Source organism: Dysidea avara, chromosome 9 (assembly GCF_963678975.1).
Source record: "Dysidea avara chromosome 9, odDysAvar1.4, whole genome shotgun sequence".
Taxonomy (NCBI): Eukaryota; Metazoa; Porifera; class Demospongiae; order Dictyoceratida; family Dysideidae; genus Dysidea; species Dysidea avara.
In genome coordinates this window covers 4,543,543-4,565,107 of record NC_089280.1, presented here as the reverse complement: position 1 = coordinate 4,565,107, position 21,565 = coordinate 4,543,543, and the positions used below count along the sequence as shown (strand labels likewise).

General features: G+C 38.0%; 1 protein-coding gene across 4 annotated transcripts in view; it reads right to left on the bottom strand.

Moving 5' to 3' along the window:
* Positions 1–306: 306 nt before the first annotated feature.
* LOC136266200 (TNF receptor-associated factor 2-like) overlaps positions 307–21,565 on the bottom strand; it is a 25,959-nt gene continuing 4,700 nt past the window's right edge. For 2 of the 4 annotated variants that reach the window (XM_066061202.1, XM_066061201.1), the window contains 11 exons: positions 18,421–18,686; positions 18,208–18,362; positions 17,988–18,155; positions 15,712–15,780; positions 13,943–14,743; positions 7,730–7,915; positions 5,855–5,888; positions 4,788–4,892; positions 4,575–4,739; positions 4,454–4,525; positions 307–1,724 (listed from right to left, as the gene is read on the bottom strand). In XM_066061202.1, the coding sequence (XP_065917274.1) occupies positions 549–1,724; positions 4,454–4,525; positions 4,575–4,739; positions 4,788–4,892; positions 5,855–5,888; positions 7,730–7,878 (1,701 nt within the window). In that variant the 5' untranslated portion in view covers positions 7,879–7,915; positions 13,943–14,743; positions 15,712–15,780; ... (1 more) ...; positions 18,208–18,362; positions 18,421–18,686 and the 3' untranslated portion in view covers positions 307–548. The remainder of the gene's footprint in view (positions 1,725–4,453; positions 4,526–4,574; positions 4,740–4,787; positions 4,893–5,854; positions 5,889–7,729; positions 7,916–13,942; positions 14,744–15,711; positions 15,781–17,987; positions 18,156–18,207; positions 18,363–18,420; positions 18,687–21,565) is intronic. The other 2 variants (XM_066061204.1, XM_066061203.1) reach the window with 2 other exon arrangements.

Sequence of the window (21,565 nt, the reverse complement as noted above, 5' to 3'; positions counted from 1 at the left end):
GTTCTAAATGAATAGTCGATTATAGCAATGGCAATAAAGTTTCTAATTACTACCAAGAGTTAATGTAATAATAGCGGTAGGAAGAGTATCCAACACTGAATTATGGTCTGTGTAAAATGAGCGCATAGAGTGTAATTGCATTCATTTCACAGAAGTCATTTTAGTTGTGACGGAAACCAACCCAGTTCCTTTCTCTCAAAAGCCCTTAAACAGAATTCATTCCATAGAAACCCTTTGACTTCCTATGAATGCAATTACACTCTACACACTCATTTTTGACAGACCATACAGGTTTGGACACTCTTCCTACCACTATTATTAACTCTTGCTACTACTTTTTTTTTAATTGAAGAAAATCACGTGTACAGGATTAATGTACGACACAACACATACCATACATACTAATATTACTTTTTATTCATTTACAAAAGGCAACACATGTACATTGCACAGAACAATACTACTACTATTACTACTACTACTACTGCTGCAGCAAAATTAGTCTTGTTACAAATTTTAAAAAAAATCTAAATAAAATAAATTAGCTATTATGGATGAAAAATTTTAGAAATATCAACAATGGCTTTGATGTACATCACATCTTCCTTGACATAACTGGGGTGATCAAGGACTGAGAGCTTGGCAAAGTTAGGACAACCACTGGCAACATTCATGTCACTAACTGGTCTCTTAAAACTGCTGGAGTGTGGGTCAGGTATAAAGCTTTGGACTACATGCTTCAAATGATCTTGGTCAACAAAGATTAAACTGACTCTAGGCTCGAACGGCCACTGAAGGAGGGGGTCATACTCACCCCTCATTAGTACAAAGAAGAAGGAGAGGTGTGTCCCTTCTCCAGTACCATCACCATTAAGGTAAGCTCTGATGCACATTTTGTAACCATTTCTTCCTGTGTAAAATGGTGGGGAATAAATGCTGGTGATACGACCACTTTTAGCATCTTGTACTTTTCGACTAACTTCAGCAATACGCCATACGAATGTTCCATTGTGGGTACTAATGAGAGAGGCTTGTAATTGTAGCTCTAATTCTGAATGATGCAGACTAAGGGCATTAAGTGTACGTTCAATTTCCAACACCTTGTCTTCAACTTGTTTGACTGAGGGTGGCTTCTCAATCGGGACTACTTCACCACCATAACCAACCTTTTGTTTGATTGCTACAGTTTGTTGTGGCTGCTGTTGAACATTCTGAGAATAATTGTTAGTGTTTGAGCTCTTTACAGAATTTATATCCTCTCTCGTTGTAGTCCAATTCTTTTCTGTCATTGTTATTCTCTGTTGGAGATGCTGAATTTGTTGACCAATGCTGTTCACCTGTGCATCTAGTTGATCACTGTTTCTTGGAGAAATCGCTGAGAATAGATTTTCTTGCAACTGTACATTTTTCTCAGTCAGCTGGGCATTTTGCTTGTCTATTATTTCAATATGTTTTTCACAAGCTTCAACCTTATCACGCAAAATATCAGCTAAGGTTTCATATTCACCAGATTTGTTTTCAAGAAGAGCTAATTTTTCATTTAACTGATGAGCACTGTTCTCAAGTGATTTGTTCTTTATTTCCAAGTCCTCAACTCTCTTAACTAACTGTTGGTAGGCTGCAGTCATCTCCTGGAAAGCAAGGGACATCTTGGAGAACTCACTGATCGTTGGTGCTGAATGATCATCAAGTTCACTGGTGTCCTTGAGATTGTCGCTGTCAACCTGTGAATGATTTCACAAATGAATATGCATTGATGTAATGTACATGTAGGTAATTGTGTACATTCTATTAACCCATGTAGTGTTTAGAGTACTAGACGCACAAGGTATCACCTAAAATTCTACAAAAAAACAATGTGCAAAATATGCTCAAATCAAGACACATGGCAAGGTGTCACGTGGCCCAAGAAGGCGGTGTATCACACAAGCAAGTCATTGTGATTTTCACGTCTACACACCAAATTTGAGCAAAGTTATATATGTCTGGTAGTCCTGGAGATACGATCCTTCAAAAATTCTTCCTTTTGTTCCTTCTTACTTTACTTTGTCTTTTCGCACACTTACAAAAACACACGTTATTGATTGCCTTGAAATTTGGCACCCAGAAGAAGGGTTTTATGGTAACAAGTTTGGTTTGAATATGATAAGTAGTTGCAGAGTATTTACGAAAATAACAAATATGTTGTCACGCCCACAGGATAATGAGAAGATACTGAACTACAGTGAGGCAAGTCATGTTTAATAGGTGTCAGCTAAATATGATAGAATTTAAAGCCAGGTTATATACTGGTGGTTGCTAAGGGCAGGCTCCATGGTAATTCAAGAACTTCATAATTGACCTAATTAAAAACAAAAAACAGTTTGTCTTTTCCCATTAAGCCACAATGCTATAACATATCCACTCATACATTTTGTTCAATTCCAAAGTAGGGATTTTCCCACCAAGCTGTGCTGTAATATCATTATTCACCTCTTGTTTAATTACATTTTATCACTTGGATTATTCGTTTTTAAATCTCTAAATATACTAGTTTGTTTGAATTTGTTGTGGTAGCATACAGCTATACAAGTGTGAATACTCTATTAGGGTGACTTCTGTATTAGAGTGTCTTAAGTCAGCCTTTTACCTAACCAGGAGGCATGTCACTATTTCATATTCTCTAGATACAGCTAAACCAATAATAAGGGGTGTGGTTATTGTGATCAAGTAAACAAATTGTTAAGAGGTGTGGTCTACATGCTCGATCATTACTAATCAACCAAGATCATTAATGGGCGTGGTCTCAAAGCTATTGTGAAGTTACAGTTATCTACTGAGCATACGTGCTTCAAATAATTGTGCATCTAAATTTGCTGCTCAAAGAAAGTGTTGATACAAAAAAATTAATGCCGCGGTATGGTTTCACTACATGAAGATGACAACTAGCCTGATTGAAGAAAAAAGGAAAGACAAGGTGCAGATGGCACACTTGTTGGAACCACAAAATGCACATTCCACTGGTGAGTTTGCTTTGTGGCATAAAATGGTGGGCATGCACTGCTTCGTTTGGCCTCCAGCCCTGCAACTGTGGTTAGGCAGGCAAGCAGGCAGGTTCTGTGATATATTTTCTATATCCAGCCCACCTATAAGTGTTTTCTTGTTTTTAATGCTTGATGTTAGATGAACTAATATTATTCCTTAAAGGTGACGTAAGATGTCTCTAGGATGATTTCTAAAAGGAGGTATTTTAGGCAGCATGTGCCACTCCTACTTAAAACACTACTACCATAATGAGACATCGCAAAACTTTTCTGCAGCATACAAAGAGTGGTATTCACTAAACTTTTCCCACCAATGCTATTTGAACACCTTTGCTCCAAAAGTTAGACAGTAGTCAGATACATGTAGGCTACTTTGTTCAGATAACTGAATCTATTGATTTATAGAGATCCATTCAAATATTCTAATAGAACAGTCATTTATTCTAAAATGAAATACTCTAATTGAACAGTCACTCTTGGCATTCAGATAATGAGTTGTTCAGATTACAACTGAAGTTTGGATACTAATAGCTGCATCATTACTTAAAACCAGCACAACATTGTGGACCAGTTGTATAGCCACAAGACATGGGAAAACACTTTGTAATTTAGTTGGTCAAAAAATTAATTTTAGGTCAGACGTATAATGTATGCTGAAAATACACAGTAATCCTATATACTGTATGTAAGATGTTAAGGGAGTCTAAACAGCAGGCAGAAGAAAGAGTTGTGACTGGACATATGTGACCGGATCTGCGAAAACCCAACATAATGGTGCATTTTTCAAATTCTTTATTATTGCATATTTATACCCTACTTAGCTGAGTGCATGCTCTGGCCAAGTTTCAGCCTTGCATGCCAACAACTTTTGGAGTTACAGCCCTACAAAGTAGTAGCAACAGAAAGATCAATTTGTACAGCAAGTATTGAGAAAATAAATAACAGGTGCTTACAAAAACAACTATAACTTACAAACGCAATGCAGTACAGAGTTGCAACTTGCACCATCGTGTTCGCCATGAATAGGGACGTCCATTACATGGTGAGTTTTTTCCTCCTACCACCTTTCTTCACTACATACATCAGTGAAGAAAATCGATCGCGTATGACTACTTCAACATGACGTAAACAAATGTCCATAACTCACATATCCTTTAGGCTACTGCTACAAAACAAAGATTTTCGACCTCCTCTTGAGTAGGCGAATAAGATGGTACCATTGTGTTTATCATTGCACCCTTTCTTCATAAAGAACAAAGCGTTTATAAAAATTTAACGAATTTTTTTTTTTCATTTACGCAAATATTTTACGCATTACAATCAATAGCCTATACTGAAATTTAGGCTTGCACCATTATGTCGGGTTTTCGTAGATCCGGTCACAATTATAATATAAGTACACTCTTAAATTACATTGCTACAACACATACCTGGGATGCTGATAGTTTCTTTTTACAGTTCCCACAAAATTTCGGAGCATTAGGACACAGTTCAGTGTGTTCCTGTAAGTATCATCACATCACCCACACACTACACTACCATATTACATACCTTTAGCTCTGTGTAAACCATCTTCTTGCCACAGTCCTTACACTCTACTTGTCGGTAAAGACATTTCTCCTTCAAGTGCATATCTAGTTCTGACATTAACATTTGTTCACCACATCCAGGGTTCTTACACTCCTCTGTAACAAACTGACACATGTCTGTGTGCTCCTAAAGAGTGATATGTACAAGACAGTCACACATGTTTGAAATATATACCGTCAACTCCTTGTATAATCCTGTCCAACGACATCCAAACATGTAGTTATCACATTTCACATTGAGGTTATCTATCTCTCGCTTTTTATGACTATCTGATCGAGCCTATAGTAACATAATATTGATATGCAGTTCTTATCACTAAGTAGTACTTATAGGGATCATAAAGATTTTCTGCCAAACAAGTTAATGTTGTGTCACTTAAGGGCTAGGTACAGTGTACATCTAAAAATCCTGGACACAGACAGATTATATAGTAGACACCACTGGTATCTACTATATAATCTGTGTGTGATCCAGCTAGGTACAATAACTCCCGAAACATTGCACTGATTGACCTCAGACTTGCTGCATATTAATCACCATCAAGCTGGCACCGATGGGTTTACTAATAGAAATTTCTAGCTGCCGAAAAATTTCCATTACCACAAATTCCAATAGGCTTCCAATTATGCTTTGAAAACAGCCAGAAACAATAAATATAGCAACAGTACATATTTTCTTAATATGAAATGCAGCAATAAGGTGCAGTGTGTTCATGTTTGCTGTATTTTTGGCACGCAATGTGCATGTTAATTTTTTTTTTTAAATTGAAAATTGCCTTATTATGCTGGCATAATGCTTGATGCTTTTGCTAGCTTGACACTATACCAGCATAATCTGGTGCAAGCCTATTTTTCAAGCACAGCTACTTCTCACTATGTGGAATGCACTATGCCATTGATCTATGTTATAATGCACCCCAGTTACATGGTGGTTTCTATTACTAGGGTGTCACTATGGTGTAGAAGTCTTGAACATTTTCTGACACATGTATTATTTTGTCAGTAATTAACTTCAAACTCTACAATGTACCTCAAATAGTGTATCCTATGGTGAATTAGGTGGAATTTAAAACCTTTCTGTTTAAGGTTTTCATATTATTGCACCCAACTAATACTGCCAAGGCGATGGATGTCTATGAAGTACATACTGTACAGGCTGGTTTCTCCTCAATATTTTTTTGTGGAAGGCAGTAGGTGGGACAAACCTTTGTGATCCCTACTACTTACTGAACATACACTCACCTCATCTCCAGGATAAAACTTGATGTTTGGATCACTACAGTGACAAGTTAATTAGACATAAAACACTACGTTATACACATAACACTTTTAAAATGTACCAAATGTGTATAGGTAATGGTGCTCATTGGTTACTGCATCGTCTCAAAATTGTGATCTAGGCAATTATTTCTTTTCACCACTAAACAAGACTACATGCTTTAGGCATCAAAAATGTTCCCATTCTATTGAATTGCATGTATGGCTGTTTTCAGGTGCCATACAAGTGGCATTCTGTCTCCATTTCAATGCCGTTTGGACGCCATTCCCCTGCCTTCGCAACAGAACAAAATGCTGGCAAACTAGAATATTTTTTAGATGTCTACTGTATACAAGGCCAACACCCAGAGTCAAAGAGCTGAAGTGATTATTTGGATATTTGACTATTTGGTCGGCATGATATATTCAATTAGTTAACACACTATTCAAATGTTCGTTAGTCATTTGGAAACCATGATCAGATGGATGAAGCCAACCTTAATGCTCGCTTTGAAACTGTATAGACACGTGCTTAAAGAATAATCACATATTTGGGTGTTCAGTTCACAACTCACTTACTATTCATGCACTTCAGCACTGATTTTATACTGTGTTGTTTTCTACAAAATATTTCATAGATGTAAGAAGGGTTTTGCTTGGACATTTTTGGCACTGCCTAGAATTGCTAGAGAATGTGATTGCATCAAGCATTTCCTTGAGCTGAGACCTAACACTTATTGGTATTTTGTACTCCCACGAACTAAACTGCACTAAGCAAGGATAACAAGACCACTGGTAAGTACTACCTGCTGTTACTATTGCTTATTTTGTACAATCGGTTTGAAAAAATGGTGGTATAAGTGTAATGTACAACAGCATCTTTGTGCATAGGCATCATCTGTACTGTGTCCCTGCCATATATGGTACAGCTTTAATCCAACGTCACTCGAGCAATTTACTCGCCATTAAATAACTCGCTAATTAAGGGGCATGGCAGCCGTTTCACTCACGAATCTTCATCTTATGACTTGAGGGATGAAGACTCATGAGGAAAATGATAGCCATACCCCTTAATTAGCAAGTTATTTAATTGCAAGCAACTTGCTCAAGCGATGTTGGATTAAAGCTATACTGCAAATGAAGGACACATAAGTATTGTAGGAAACTTTTATGCAGATACACAACTTTTATGTCAGTTTGAAGTACTAGTCTAAACACACTGTGAACAGTTTTTTTTTGTCAGGCTGTACGGAAGTTTTGATGGTCAGGAAAAAAAACTTTTAGGCTAGTAGGTATATAGAAATAGTGCACGCCTATGAGATGAAATGGGACATGTTCCTTTTATATGTGTACAAAATTAAAGAGAATACTCAAGGCTTGTCAAAGTAATTTTAATAAGAGAAAACAACAGACAAACTTTAAAACAGCTGAATATGTGGATTTGAAGCAACTACGCAAGTAAGTCATGCTTCCTTTAAACAAACAGTAGTAATTATGTAATGAATTACAATAATAAACAATGAACTAAGAAATACCTGGCATTTAATGTATCATAAAAAATATACTGCCTACTGGGTGAATTATCCCAACATCAACAACAGAATTTTAAATTCACTAAACAGACATGCTATCAAAACATTCCTAAACTTTGTAAACAGTAACTAAAACCTAGGCAGTCAACATCATGTCCTATGTTGTCACCACTTGCAAGCCTTTGTGATTACAGTGAAGCCTGTGTTGTATTTTGGGTACCTTGGTACCTGAACAAAAGAATCCTGCATATACGTACATACATGCATATCATATACAAACAATATCAATCATGCAGTGTCCAGCTACTACATTGGTAATTTGACTTACTTCTGAGCACTATCAAAACACACCCTGCAAAAACAGTGTCCCGTTTGAGTAGTTTGCACAGGGTCTTTCATCACCAGACGACAGTAGAAACAAAGTAGTCCATCAGGAACTTCTCTACCATCTTGTGGGTATACTTTGTGCCCTTGCATGGCTCAGCAACAAAAGCCAAGAACGTCTGTACGTATCCTGGTAAGAAAACAGCAACATTACAGGCATACAGCACAGTATAAAAGCCCCAATAAAAACTGACAAAATGATTGTAAAGTGAACCAACACACTATGACGATAAAATTACAAGCAGTTTACATTACCATGGTTTTGCACATTACTGATAACTAAAAACTTTTCCACAACTAAATTATTGCTTATACGGTACATATTTTAGTATTAGCACCAATACTGTAATTGTCACTATGTACTGTCACAGTTATAATTGTCAATAATAATTATCACACTTTCTAACATCGTGCATCACTAGCATCTGGCACGCAATAATTGGAAAATTTTAACGATGCATGCATGTACCCTAAAAGCCAGCATCACTTTTCCTTCATACCAGCTTGGTAGTGATGATTAGGCAAAATTTCAAAATTGCCAATAAGTTTTAGTGAATTTCATCCATACATACCACACACATGTACGCACGCTAAATACATGCATGCATGCGTGCATGCACACACACACACACGCACACACACACACACACGCACACACACACACACACTACAACACACACACACACACACACTACAACACACACACACACACACACATACTACAAAAGCATAAAACAAATCCTTCAGCTGCTGAGGTGAACCAGCACTAGGACACTTGTTTGCCACTCAGGTGCTATGAGGACTAGTAATCTGCAGGAGGCTGTGCCATGTCTTACTGGTCAAGGTGTGGGCACCCAAAGTCCCACCTGGAATAATTTCTTCACCCACTATGTGAGACATGGACAGTTGGCATTTGCTTCCCCTGTGTACAGCAGGTATCCAACTACCAATTGATGTTACAGCTGAGCCACTTGGCTCAGCTGTACTCTAGCCACTTGGCACAGCTGTACCCTAGCCACTTGGCACAGCTGTGCCCTAGCCACTTGGCTATCCACATACTAATCACTACACACACACACACACACACACACACACACACACACACGCACTCACTGAATTAGGAATTAAACATCCAGCAGTATAGACGCAGTTAATAATGAACAGGAGAGAGCTGATGCATAACATCTCACAGGTGGTGTTTATGTATACCCGAGTACCAACCTCATGATCAGGCCAAACATTTGGCATTTGTTTTTTTAGTTAACTGCAGGACCCCATTACTACTACTGAATAGACTGTACCGATGCTAGTAAACGTTTCCTGTCTAACAGCAATATTAAATCTGGGACCATTACAAAATACACAATGGGGCAATGGAGCAGGTGAAAGAGTGAAGAAACCTCAATTTGGCCTTCACTGCAGTTTGAAGCACAGAAAATACATGGATGTTATTTCAGGGAAGTCTGCAGACATGCCCCTCTAATCATAACCCTCTAATAAAATGTCTCTAGGATGATTGCTAAAGTCAGAAAATTTGGCGGCACATGAAATTTTCAAGGAGATTCCTACTTAAATGGTGCTATCATACTGTTTGATTAAGTAAATTGTAATTTTTTATTTACAGGGTAAAATTCTTGAAATCAATGTGAATTTATATATGTTAAAAGTATTTATTTACAGTATGTTACAATTGCTCACATAATGTTTGACTAATAGCTACATCATCATGGAAAAGTTGACATGTACATTTGCTCAAAGAAAACTTTTAAATGAGGTTGTAATTGAAACTCAAAAACATCTTGGCTAAAGGCAAGATTAGTGGAAAATGCTATAGTAAAGAGTCCATAATCAACCATTCCGATTTGCTCTTGTACATTTGGAAAATGTACAGTGATCTTGGATAATCTACACATTCTCATGAGTTTATGTTTGGTCACTTCATCCAAGTCTGAGTAATTATAGTGAATCATAAACATTAACTTCTCCAACTTTTCATCCAATAATACTCACAGAGTACCAATAACACTGCCATATTTGGATATAGTTGTTAACCCAGAATCCAATGCAGTGCTGTAACAGCGTGTTGTGTAATCCTTAGTATATTGGAAACTGGTAAGCAACTTTTGGGCTGTATTTATAAGCATGTCGATTAGTTCTTTCCCTAGCAACAACAAAGTTCTGTCAGGTAGAGCTGAAAATCTGTACCCCCTCATCATTTTCTCCTGCTTCTTGCCCACTGCTAGCCTCTTCAATCTCTTGAATATGACAAAATTTAGGTTGCTTAGTTTGTTGTGTGAGATTCACCACTTTGCTTGTTGCCTGTGCCTTCACTGGTTTCTTAGTTTCTTCTCTGTCATCACTGGTTGGTTTTGTCCCTTGGTATTTTTCAATTTCTCTAGTTTCTTTGATGTCTAGTTTCTTCAACAAACTTTTTGATATCTTCAAAAATCAAACGATAAGGTGTTTCCTGCTCACCCTGTGGAATGCCTTCTTCCTCCAGTAATCTCACAACAAATTGTACCACTTTTCATTAAAAAAAAAAAAAACAGCGAACAAATGGGCAAAATCTTTCAAGGCACATGGCCAACTATCACAGTATCCTTCTTAATGCAAACAGCAAATGGGTCAAAAGCATTCCCCATTTCTCTACAACACTCTAAAATTTCTCCATTCATAGCCTCCCAAATATCTTGGTAGACATGGTACACCATTACCTCTGAGTCATAACATCATCCAGCTCTACCGGTATTCAACAGAAGATGTCGCTCAGTCTAAACTATGCGAGGGACCAAACCACACGTGTGGTGACGCTAATTATTTCAATAGTGTGCATCCCACCTCCTAGTGGTACCGACGTCAGTACCGAGTACTGACATGTATTAATCATTACTAGACCGAGATTAGCTATCGAGGTAAAGATTAGCTGTAAACCTTAAGGCACGAATTTTGCTCCTCACGGCTTGTCGAGATTAAACCACAAAAATTATACCAACAAAATTTAATACACTTGCAAACATGTTTTTTTTTGGCAAACCACAAAAAATTTACATTTGAAATTTAATATGCTTATGGTACTTTTTTTCTTTTTTCTTCTCTGATCCCTAATCCAACTTGAATTTCCAAATTTTTCCTATTACTTGTCATAAAAACTCTGAGATGGTGTCGTTATATGGTGCACGTGGTTGACTACAGTCAGCGTTGAAACTGGGTCACTACTGCTGACCTGGATTACCCTAGCAATCCAGGTCAGACCCGGATTTGACCCCTGGTTGTGACCAAGATTAATTAAAAGTGAGGCGTGCGCCAAGAGTTACGTAATGAGTGCCAACTAGTGCATTAAGGTGTCTATATATAATTAACGATGTTATTCAGTACCACATAGACTAAGTTAAGATACGTTTCCAGTAAGCGGGTGTGGCTTTCTGCATACCCTACACACTGTAATTACAACAGTATGACACACTCCCGATATAAAGTGGGCCTGGCTCATGAAAAAAGCTGGCCTAGACCGTATCTTGTACAACAATCAAGTAGTGGGCGTGGCTCCACATTAGTTTGCAGGCAGCTTTGAACATGGTTTCGTGCATACCTATGGATATCACCAATAAATGGGCATGGTTGCATGTATGGCTGCACAGTCATCTGATAAGTGGGCGTGGCTCATGAAAGAAGCTGGGTTGCATTAGGACTTGACTATGACACGTTTACACTCCCAACTAATAAGTTTGCTTCACATGTGATCCAATCCGGGTCAGACCTGGATAACTTTTAAAGCAGGTCAAACCCGGTTGACCTGGACAAAATGCAACCCGGATGACCCGACATGGTTTCAACACTGACTACAGTATCTCAGTAGGGAAGGGGGTGCCCTGTGTGCGTATAGTATCTGAATTATATGAAAAAAAATCTGCATTAGTTTGATAGCTATTTTTTTTTTGTTTGTTCAAACCTTTCACATCTGCTGTAGTAAAATACCTTATAAAAGAATTAGTCAATATGATAGTTCTGGCTCTTAAATCTCTGTGAAGGATTTGATAACATCATTACATGCACAATCCTATCAATTTATTTGTCATGGTATGGTTTGATTGCATTGTTACACAACAGACCACAGAACAGTTTCCATAAGACTTGTTTCACCATAAAATTTGCAAGGCCTAAGTTTCATTATAACGCTTGTACTAACAGAACTGTCAGGGATGCATGGTAGCATGAGTTCCAAGTCTAGCCCTTTGCAGTGAACTCTTTCTTCGTGCTTGGCACAATGGGACTGGATTTGCTGTTAGGCACTAATTACCTCATTATCTATAATTGTGGGAGCTACTTTTCTTATCAGGTCTTTAGTTCCTATGTTAATTAGTTCTGCCCATGCCACACAAAAATTTTATATAGTCATTTTTTCAAATTTGCCATTACCAGGTGATGGCAACTGGCTTCTACATATATACTACTGCTTGCCCATCCAAACTTGTAGTCGTATCTTGAGAAAATAGCAAGTTGTAGGAATACAGGGGTAGCAGGTGGCTGTAATAATCTGTGTTTATGCAACAAAATTTGGTGGTCAACCACAATAATGTTCATATTTGATTGCTACAGGCTCTCTACCTTCTGTGTTTACCCTCAATGCAGGGGCTTCCCTAAAGAGTGGTGTAGCACCTTACTCAAAATCCTTAAAAGGAATGTATGTATAAATTTTAAAAATAGACTTTGATGTTAGTAGAAAAAATTGACAGTTTTACCTAGCATTGCATGGCCAGACCACCTTTTTTCTTTTTCATTTGGTCGGGAAAAAAGGGCCTGGTCTGGTTCGAATACCTGCACTTGTTCTCAAAATCCCGGTTGTGGCCAGGATTAATTCTATGCGTGCCTTAATGCATCCTCGAAGCATGCTTGAATGGGCATTAAGTCTGCCAATGACTGGGTAATTGAAAAGATAGGATTCCGATCATTCAGTGATAAACAGGCAAGCTACGATTTTTTAATGTTTGCATTGATTGTAGTAAGCGTGCATAGAATTAATCCCGGCCACAGCTGGGATTAGAGAACAAGTGCAGGTATTCGAACTGGACCAGACCCTTTTCCCCCGACTAAATGAAAAAAAAAGTGGTCTTGCCACGCAAGACTATAAGTTTTACTGCTCTACTTTATTTTGCTAGGGAAAAGCTCTGCAGTGCTGAAGTGGATATATTGCAAAAGCCCTAATTCTTGCTATGGTCTATCTATCAAACTACCAATGTGGCACCTAGCTAAGTCTCACCTCCTCAATTATTTATGACATTATTGGTTGCAATTGGTGAGAATAGGCCTAACATGCATGCATATTAAAAACGGCAAGATGTACAAGAGCTGCTGTACATAGCAACTACAAACACAACACACCTAAACAAACATATTTAACACAATCAGTGTTGCCAGATGGATTGCTCCAAATGTTCATGTGAAAAAATAAATCTGTTCATAAAAAGTTCATAATCCAATGGTCACTCTCTGAAAACAACATGTATCAAGCCCACACTATAAATAGGTGGATCACTGGATTTGAGCACTAAAGAGCAAAACAAACAAACAAAAAAAAAGGTCACAGCCTGAGATTGCCAAAAGTTTGTAGATCTCAGGTTCACATGCAAACAAGACAAAAAGTTCCAAAAGTTCATAGATTATTTCAGGTTCACAAACAAGACAAATTATTCACAACATGGCAACACTGAATGCGATTAGTTTTAGGAATCACGTTAGTCTCGTGCCCAGACCGCTTTTCCACACAATAAGAAAAAAAAGCGGTCTGGGCACGAGACTAGAATCACGTGGGCAGATCTAACACGACAGAAACACGCCAAACACCATCTATTAAAGCACGAAGTACATGCAATATGTACAGTTTTATCCAATTCCTTTATAGCAGACTACATTTATTTAGTCTGCAAATTGTTCAAAAGGCTCCATGGGGTACATATTGTGAGGACGCTGCGCTAGTTATGGTACCCAGTTGTTATTCCTGCAAATACATGCGCCACTTCGCTTCAACTGTACAAAAAAAAATTAGAATAGTCTATTATAATCACTAGTAAAACACTACTTTGTACTGCTGTACTGTGCACACACAGATTTCACATATCTAGAGTAAATCAATCTACCACGTTAAAATAGCACAACTTACAGAGAAGACAATGTCCAATCGCAATGCTCAAATTTGGAAGTACTAAAACGCCGCTCTGCCACGGTGGAATACGAACGTGTCTCAGCCAGAACAAATCACCCTTTCTGCCACGGAGGGAACACGAACACCTTTATATGTGTGCGGCCCCGCCCCTTTTCGGAATGCTAATCTGAACCCAAATCTGAGTGTTAAAAAATGGCTCCCCAGTTCAGTGCAGTAGTGAAATAAATAAGTCAATGAATTTTCCTAGCACTGGAGTTGTCTTTCTTCCTTGTCATTGGGTATAAGCATGACAAAAGAACAGTGCATCTGATCAGTTAAAGGCATTAATACACTGTATAGTCAACTGAAGATTGTCAAAAATGATCACTATACTTGAATACACAGTACAGTAGTTACCAACAATATTTTACTGGTTGATATATGTAATAGCCACATCATATGTACAGTGGCTGTTGCCTCCCATGTTCACAGCTTACATTTCAATGTGTTGGCACAAAAGGACACCTGTGAAGTAGAAACCAAGCAGTTAAGCTAGTAAATTAAAAAAGCATTAAAAATGGTTTAAGTAAAACCCACTCAATCAATGCCAGGTTCAATGCCAGGCACTGAAAGTTATAGAAGGTGGTATTAACCAGTAAAATATGGAGCAGGGTTATGTATTCAAGTGAGTCAGAAGATTATTGTATTTCGACTGCGAGTTCTATGATTTCTATATCATCACATCAGCTGGTGATCAGTCACACTGGGGGTGCTGCTATGGCTTCAGACTGGTTATGACACTCCAAGATGAATTACTTCCTGTAAGGAAGTTGGCAATAAATAGAGTACAACAATATTATTACTGTAAACGACGAAAGTTTGGAGTGACTATAGTTTGGCGAATTTGGCAAATCGAGGAAATTCGCCAAACTTTATTCACCAATCAGCTATTCAGTATACGGGTTCCATATAGAATTCCTATGGATATAATTACATGAAAATAACAAGGAGAAAACATCCTGACCACCTGGTAGACTCCTGCAAGTGTTTGAGCGTACATCGGATGGCTGTAGGTTCGAGGCCACCTAGGTCCAGTCATGGATTTTTTCTCCCTTCTCCAACTTTTCAAACACACCTAATGTAGCTAAAGTCTTTGAGCAGGCTGTAGGACCAGGTGTCCTACAGACCTTCAGCACTTGTGCTGTAAAGCATTAATAAATAAATAAATATTAGCTGCATGGTAAATTTGCCAAACTTTTATCCGCCAACCTGCATTCGCCAAACTTAAGTCTCACCAAACTTTCGTCGTTTACGGTATACAATCTACATTATGTCCAGCTAATAACACACACAACTACGTATACTGTACGACAATAATAGGAAATGACCATATTCACATAGTAAGGAGTACAAACCAATCACTCAGAAATAATGTAACTCATAAAGTGAACTTTTACTATTTTTGTGAGCAAAGATTCATCCGTAACAGTTAGATGTGATAAACAAAAGTGATCTGGAAATATTGCTAACAGGAATGTTTCCAGATTTTTGTGGTATATACATACTTTGGAACGATGAGATATTTAATATTTAAACTTACCACTTCAAAATAAATTCTACTTAACCTCAGACACAGAATTTAGTGTGCAATTCTGCTCATGCAACGCTCTTTGCAAATAGTAAATACAACACTTGCACTCAGGCTGCATCAGTTCTGGCTTCCAAGAACATCACATATATTATCAGATGTCCCTATTCTACCATCATCACAACCAATATTAACTTACTGACAGTGCTTTATCAGAGTATTGGCATGTGTGTGTCCACACCCATTAGAACATTACACAACTCTCCGCCTAAAAACAAAATGAATTCTTTAAATCACTACACTCACACATAACAGTACGCACACACTACATGCTGTGTTTACTAGGTTAAACGCCACGGCGTTTATTACAGTACCATAGTTCTAAAAATCAATGTGGCGACTATTCAAATTTGACCACCACTCGACGCTTGAAACAATGTTAAAGTCTTTATTTTCCACATCGATCGTTGTACCACTCAAGTGCGGCTACTATTCAAGGTGCGGCGTAAATATGGTATGTACTGCATACTCACACATGCTGTGCATACACACACCCCAAGCAGAAAATGTTTATCATTCATACTGTATGATTAGGGGTCACGAAGTTTGGGCTTTTCTTGCCAAAAATATCACCCTAAACCAGTGGCCTCACGGTACCTTCATGGCGACTTGGCAGTATTGGATAGGTATAAACTAAGCCAAAAGTGCCTTCAGTATGACCTGAAACACTTCCAAAATGTTGTTAGAAAATTTAAAATATATATATTTGGTGGAATTTTCTACTGACTGTGTCCGATGCCTAGAGACAAGCGTAACTGGATAATGGCTAAGACTATAGGCTTGTCTACTGACCGCTTTTTTTCTTTGTTGCTTTGTTTGTTTATTTTTGGCATACCATAGTATGTGCTTCATGGACTTACTTGTGCCCTCCTTTGTGCCCCATTTGTCTGTACTGATAGCACAAGGTATTGATGCACGGTAGCACTGCATGATGGTTTTTGTACATTTGACGGGAATCTTCATGATTTCCATTGTGACTGATTGATTGCAAAAGTCCTTCTCCTAGTGTTTCTTCATCTGTAATGCTGTGTAATGGGCTAAACATAGCTAGAAAAAAACCAAAGCGTAATTTTGTGATTTCAGTAATTGATGTTGGGCTTGCATTCAGATGAAAGCAATAAGCCTGGCACAAATCTTTCAGTTTTTCAATTCTAATATTCGTGGATTCACCAGTCATAGTAATGTTACACAAAGGTAAACAAACAAGTATAGGGCAAAAATTAAGAATTTTAAGGGATCATAGAAATAAAAAGTAGTGAGATAGGGAGCTTGCCTATACCTGAACATATACTAGTGGACATTTATAATCCCAGTAGGAAGTAACTGTCCACTGGTTTCTATGATCCCTAAAATTCTTTATATAGCCATGGCATCTCTACTGTGTTGTTTATTGACAGAACCAATTAACACCCACTTGTGGACGCAAGCCACTTATCACATACCTGAGGGAAAGTCAACTAGGTAAATGGAGAGATGATCACCAAATTTGGCTCTAAACAAAACCACGTGGGAGTTTTGCTTGAATACAAACACACCTTCAGAAAGACACTATGGTTGAATATTTTGACACCTCAATTGTTTACACATATGCATCAAAAGGCACATAGCCAGTGACTTCTGAGATGCTTGTAAAACTGTACTCCAGATTTTTGTAATAAAATTGATCCAAAATTTTGGGGCACAAATGATAGCATAATTCCAGCAATAATAAACAACAGCAGTAGGAACCCTTACTGTAGGCAAATTTGTTACTGAACAACAACTAATCACTACAAGGCAGTGGCGGAGCAAGTAGTTGATATGAGGGGGGGCTGGGCTGACCCAGAATTTCTATAGTTTGGTAAGGTGAGACCAAAAAAAAAAAAAAAAAAAAAAAAAAGGTCGCAACCAACTGACAAGAGCTTTCCACCTCACCAGCTACCATTTCTAGCTGATAAACTACATAAAAATCCTTACATAGCTCGCTACACACTGAATACTTTATTAGAGTGACTGCTCTATTAGAGTATCTCGATCTTTATCACGGTTTTCAGCCCCACTCCAAGAAAGATAATTTCAGTGTGATAGCATTCTGAGGGGGGGCTAAGCCCCCCCTCAGCAGATCGAGGGGGGGCTTCAGCCCCCTAGCCCCCCCCTTTCCGCCGCCTATGCTACAAGGTATCCTTTCAACTGCTTCAATCCTTATTTGTGAGGTGCCCTGATTTCAGGGGTCTATATGTGTGTACAGATACAAAAAAGACCATGGACAAAGTATCCTGAATGTCGTATAGCTTAATGGGAAATATTTTCAAGGATAAAAATGGTAATGTTGTAGCAAAATTTTCACAGATTTATAGACAATCCCAATTGCAATATATATGGAGACTTATCATGGTTACCCCCCCAAAACTTCGAAATCAGCAAAAAAATTCTTACCTTGACATATGTATTTACGTTAAGGTGCTCCTGCAGTCTTCCCAATACAAATATTCATTTCCACTATAAATATTCAAACACAGACATCCAAATGACCACACATCAACTGTAAATACAGAGTATGTACAGTGTTTCAAAAAGTCCTGATAGTGTGATGTGCATGGATACCTGTAGTTAATACACATATCAACCAACTACAACACTATAAACACAACATCACCTCAGGAGTCTGATATCCTGGTAGCAGAACAGAGGCAAATTCAGTAGGCTCCTTTATACGAAGTCCTGATACAGTACCAGCAGAGTCAAAGTCTCCAAGTGAACTACAAGTAGTTTGCATCAACACTGCATTTTGGTCATATTGTATGTTAATCACTACAAAATATAATATTGTACAACATTGAATCATTTTGGTGGTTAAGCACTAATGTACCATTAATGTCTCTGTGGGTATAGCCATTATCATGAAGGTAGATTAAGTTTTTAGTATGTTATTAAATCCAATACACCGGCCCTGTATCTCATTTTCCAACACACAATTGTTGTAGCAATTCTTCAAACAGCCAACTTCTCTGGTAGAAATACTGTAATTTGTCACAGATACCATACATAACCCACAAAGTGGTATGTCTTTCTCCCATCAGTACAGTCACAAGATGAAGAATGATTCCATGTCTTAGTGCTGCATCAATAGATCACCTGTAGGACATTCAGTATTGTATATTTGCTTATGTAAGTAGCAGTCTGTAGTGTTCTAGCTATGTAGCTATATAATGTATATACACTGTATATATATTATATATAAGCAAATTTAATGAGATTTTTCTATTTGAGAACTATGGACAGATACGGTGCTAGTTATATTTGTAGAAGTTCCGGGATAGATTTTGCTCAAATTTCTGTTGTTGCCTCAGCCTTTTACGGAGATGAACCCCAAAATGTCTTTAGTACCAGCTACTAGTGACTAATAAATGAATATTTTGAATTAATATACTATCAGTTCTTTACAAGATTTCAGTGCATTTTATGGAAATTTAGCATGGCTATATTCCAAGACTTCAAAGAGAGCAGAAAGAGCATGAAGACAAATGTATTAACCAGGAGCCATCCTACATATATCCAGACAGATTAAAATTATTAAATTTACCATCTTTACAGTATAGCAGGAAGAGGGGAGTATAATCTTTATCAAGAGCTTATGAGCTGCCGAAGGCAGCGAAGGAGCATAAAACATGACAATCCAAATTACGTCACTGTGTCTGTTGTACGTTATGTACAAATGGCGCTCCAGCCAGGCAGCCACACGAAGTAGAGATGAGTTCGCCACCATCAAAGAAGAGAAATACCTCGAGGAAGACTCAGCCAACTTTACCATCGCTATGTGCACGCAATTTCATGTACGGCTTCAAATAACAAGATTTTACTTTCCTTATATGGAAACTAATCGGTGATTGATTTGGCCATGATCAACGTAAGAGAATTACTGCCTACAGAAGAATCTAACTGAGCTGCAGATAAAGCCAAATTTATTGCACTATGAAGGACAGTCAGTGATAATAACATTTCCCAGAAAATAAAAAACAGACACCATCACTTTATTATTGATTGGGATTAATTCTGAGATTGATAGCAAAGTCTGCTGTCAGCTGCTCTCTGTTAACATTCATTCAGTAAACTTAAGCAAGTATACATTGTTACTGATATGACTAAGGAATGACACAAGAAGTTGTTGCAGGACTGTGAAAAGATCAAGTGGTGAGTAGAGCTGGGCGATATCCTGGTATTTATTGATATCAGTGACATTCACAATAAACGACATTCATTAAACCATGGACAATATTATTGTGTGCATGAAAATAATAGAATTGAGAATGAAAAAATGGCATAGCTTGAAGAATGTGATGAAAACCAACTGAAAATTCTTCAAGCAAATCTGAGATTGTGTTAATCCCAAAAAAGAACACAAAAGCGCTAGTACTTTATGTTCAAGATGGACGCAACAGCCAGCCTCACTTGATGAAAGCACCAAAATATTGATTATGCTACCATACTGTAGTGGCAAAAGATTGTGATACTACTAATTCACAGCGACCTGAAGTATAAACACCCAGAGGGACATTCATTAGTGCAGCATGCCAGTGAAAAGGAGCAGAAAAAATAGAAAGCGCCAGATCCATTGCTTACAACTAAATTGGATAAATGGAAGCTATTATTGACATCGTCTAGGGAGCACAAGGAGTTGACAAAATCAGTGGCTAACTGTATAGCCAAAGAACCTTTGTCTACGGTAGATAAACCTGGTTTTCAGGCCATATTGAACAAGTTCAATCCAAGCATTTCACAAAGGTAGCAATACCATCATTTGTGTCACAGGTTCAAGATTAAATTGAAGGGCAAATTGCCAGCAGAGAGTTGGAATACTTTTAAACTACAATTGACCTCTGGATGCAAGAAACTAACATTTTAAAAATATGCGTTACAGAGATAGAAGATCCTAACCAATTGGGCGGAATCTTACTAAAAGAACCACATCTTATAAAGTGGACTCATTTCACAGCTCAATTTTGCATTTTTGTTTTATTCTGCCAAGGCTTCACTTAGTTCTTTACGTCAAAGTGTTTTAGGCATAGAGTTAGCTTGTGATGGCTGCAGTTGTGACAATTTCAAAGACAAAGACGCTTTACTGATACAAAATTTTTGGACATCAGTTTTAGGAGACCCATACATTACTTTAAGTAGTCACTTCATTGATAGCAGCTGGGCGATCAAGACCTATTGTCTACAAACACACTACTTACATGAAAACCACACTGCTGTTAACATTTCAGAAGTGCTTGCTGAAACCTTACAAGAATGGAAACTAGAGCAGCTGCAGTTTGGTGGGGAGTACTACAGACTGTGGTTCAAATGTAAAGCAGCCTGCAAGATTCTTGGTTGGGTTGCTTTGGACACAACCTAAATTTGGCAGTTAATATAGGCTTAAAAGATTCCCATGTCCATGCAACGAGTGTTGAGAGTGTGCAGAAGTATGGTTGCAGCCTTCTGGAAACAAGAAATGAGACTTAGCAATTGCACAAGGGCAAAAGAACCTTCCACACAAACTAAGTGTTGTAACACACTGAGGGTCTGCAATGATAAGATAGAGAGAGTGCTTGAACAGATTAAAGCCATTAGGATTGTTCTTGGTACTGACAGGAGCTCATCACATTTGATTCCTACTTGGCAGGACTGTGATGTTGCTGCAGCAGTCAAACCTCTGAAGGAGATAACCAATGCCCTGTCAGCAGAGAAGTGTCCTAGCATATCAGTTGTAAAGTCCCTGTTAAATCACCTCACCACAGAAGTATTGGTTGATAAGGACAGAAGCTTACAAGTGCCGATGGCGCCTTCAGTGCTTATAAGCTCCTGTTAAGGAGAAGACTATGTTGAGTTAACAAAAGAAATAAAAAGGTTAATAGTTTTGGAAAATATGGAAAGACAAATGCTCGAGTGCTTTTCCAGTGAACAAATCACCACTGAATCAACTGATGAAGACATAAGTACTGAACAGCCAGAAAGCCAAATGCTTGAGCAAGATA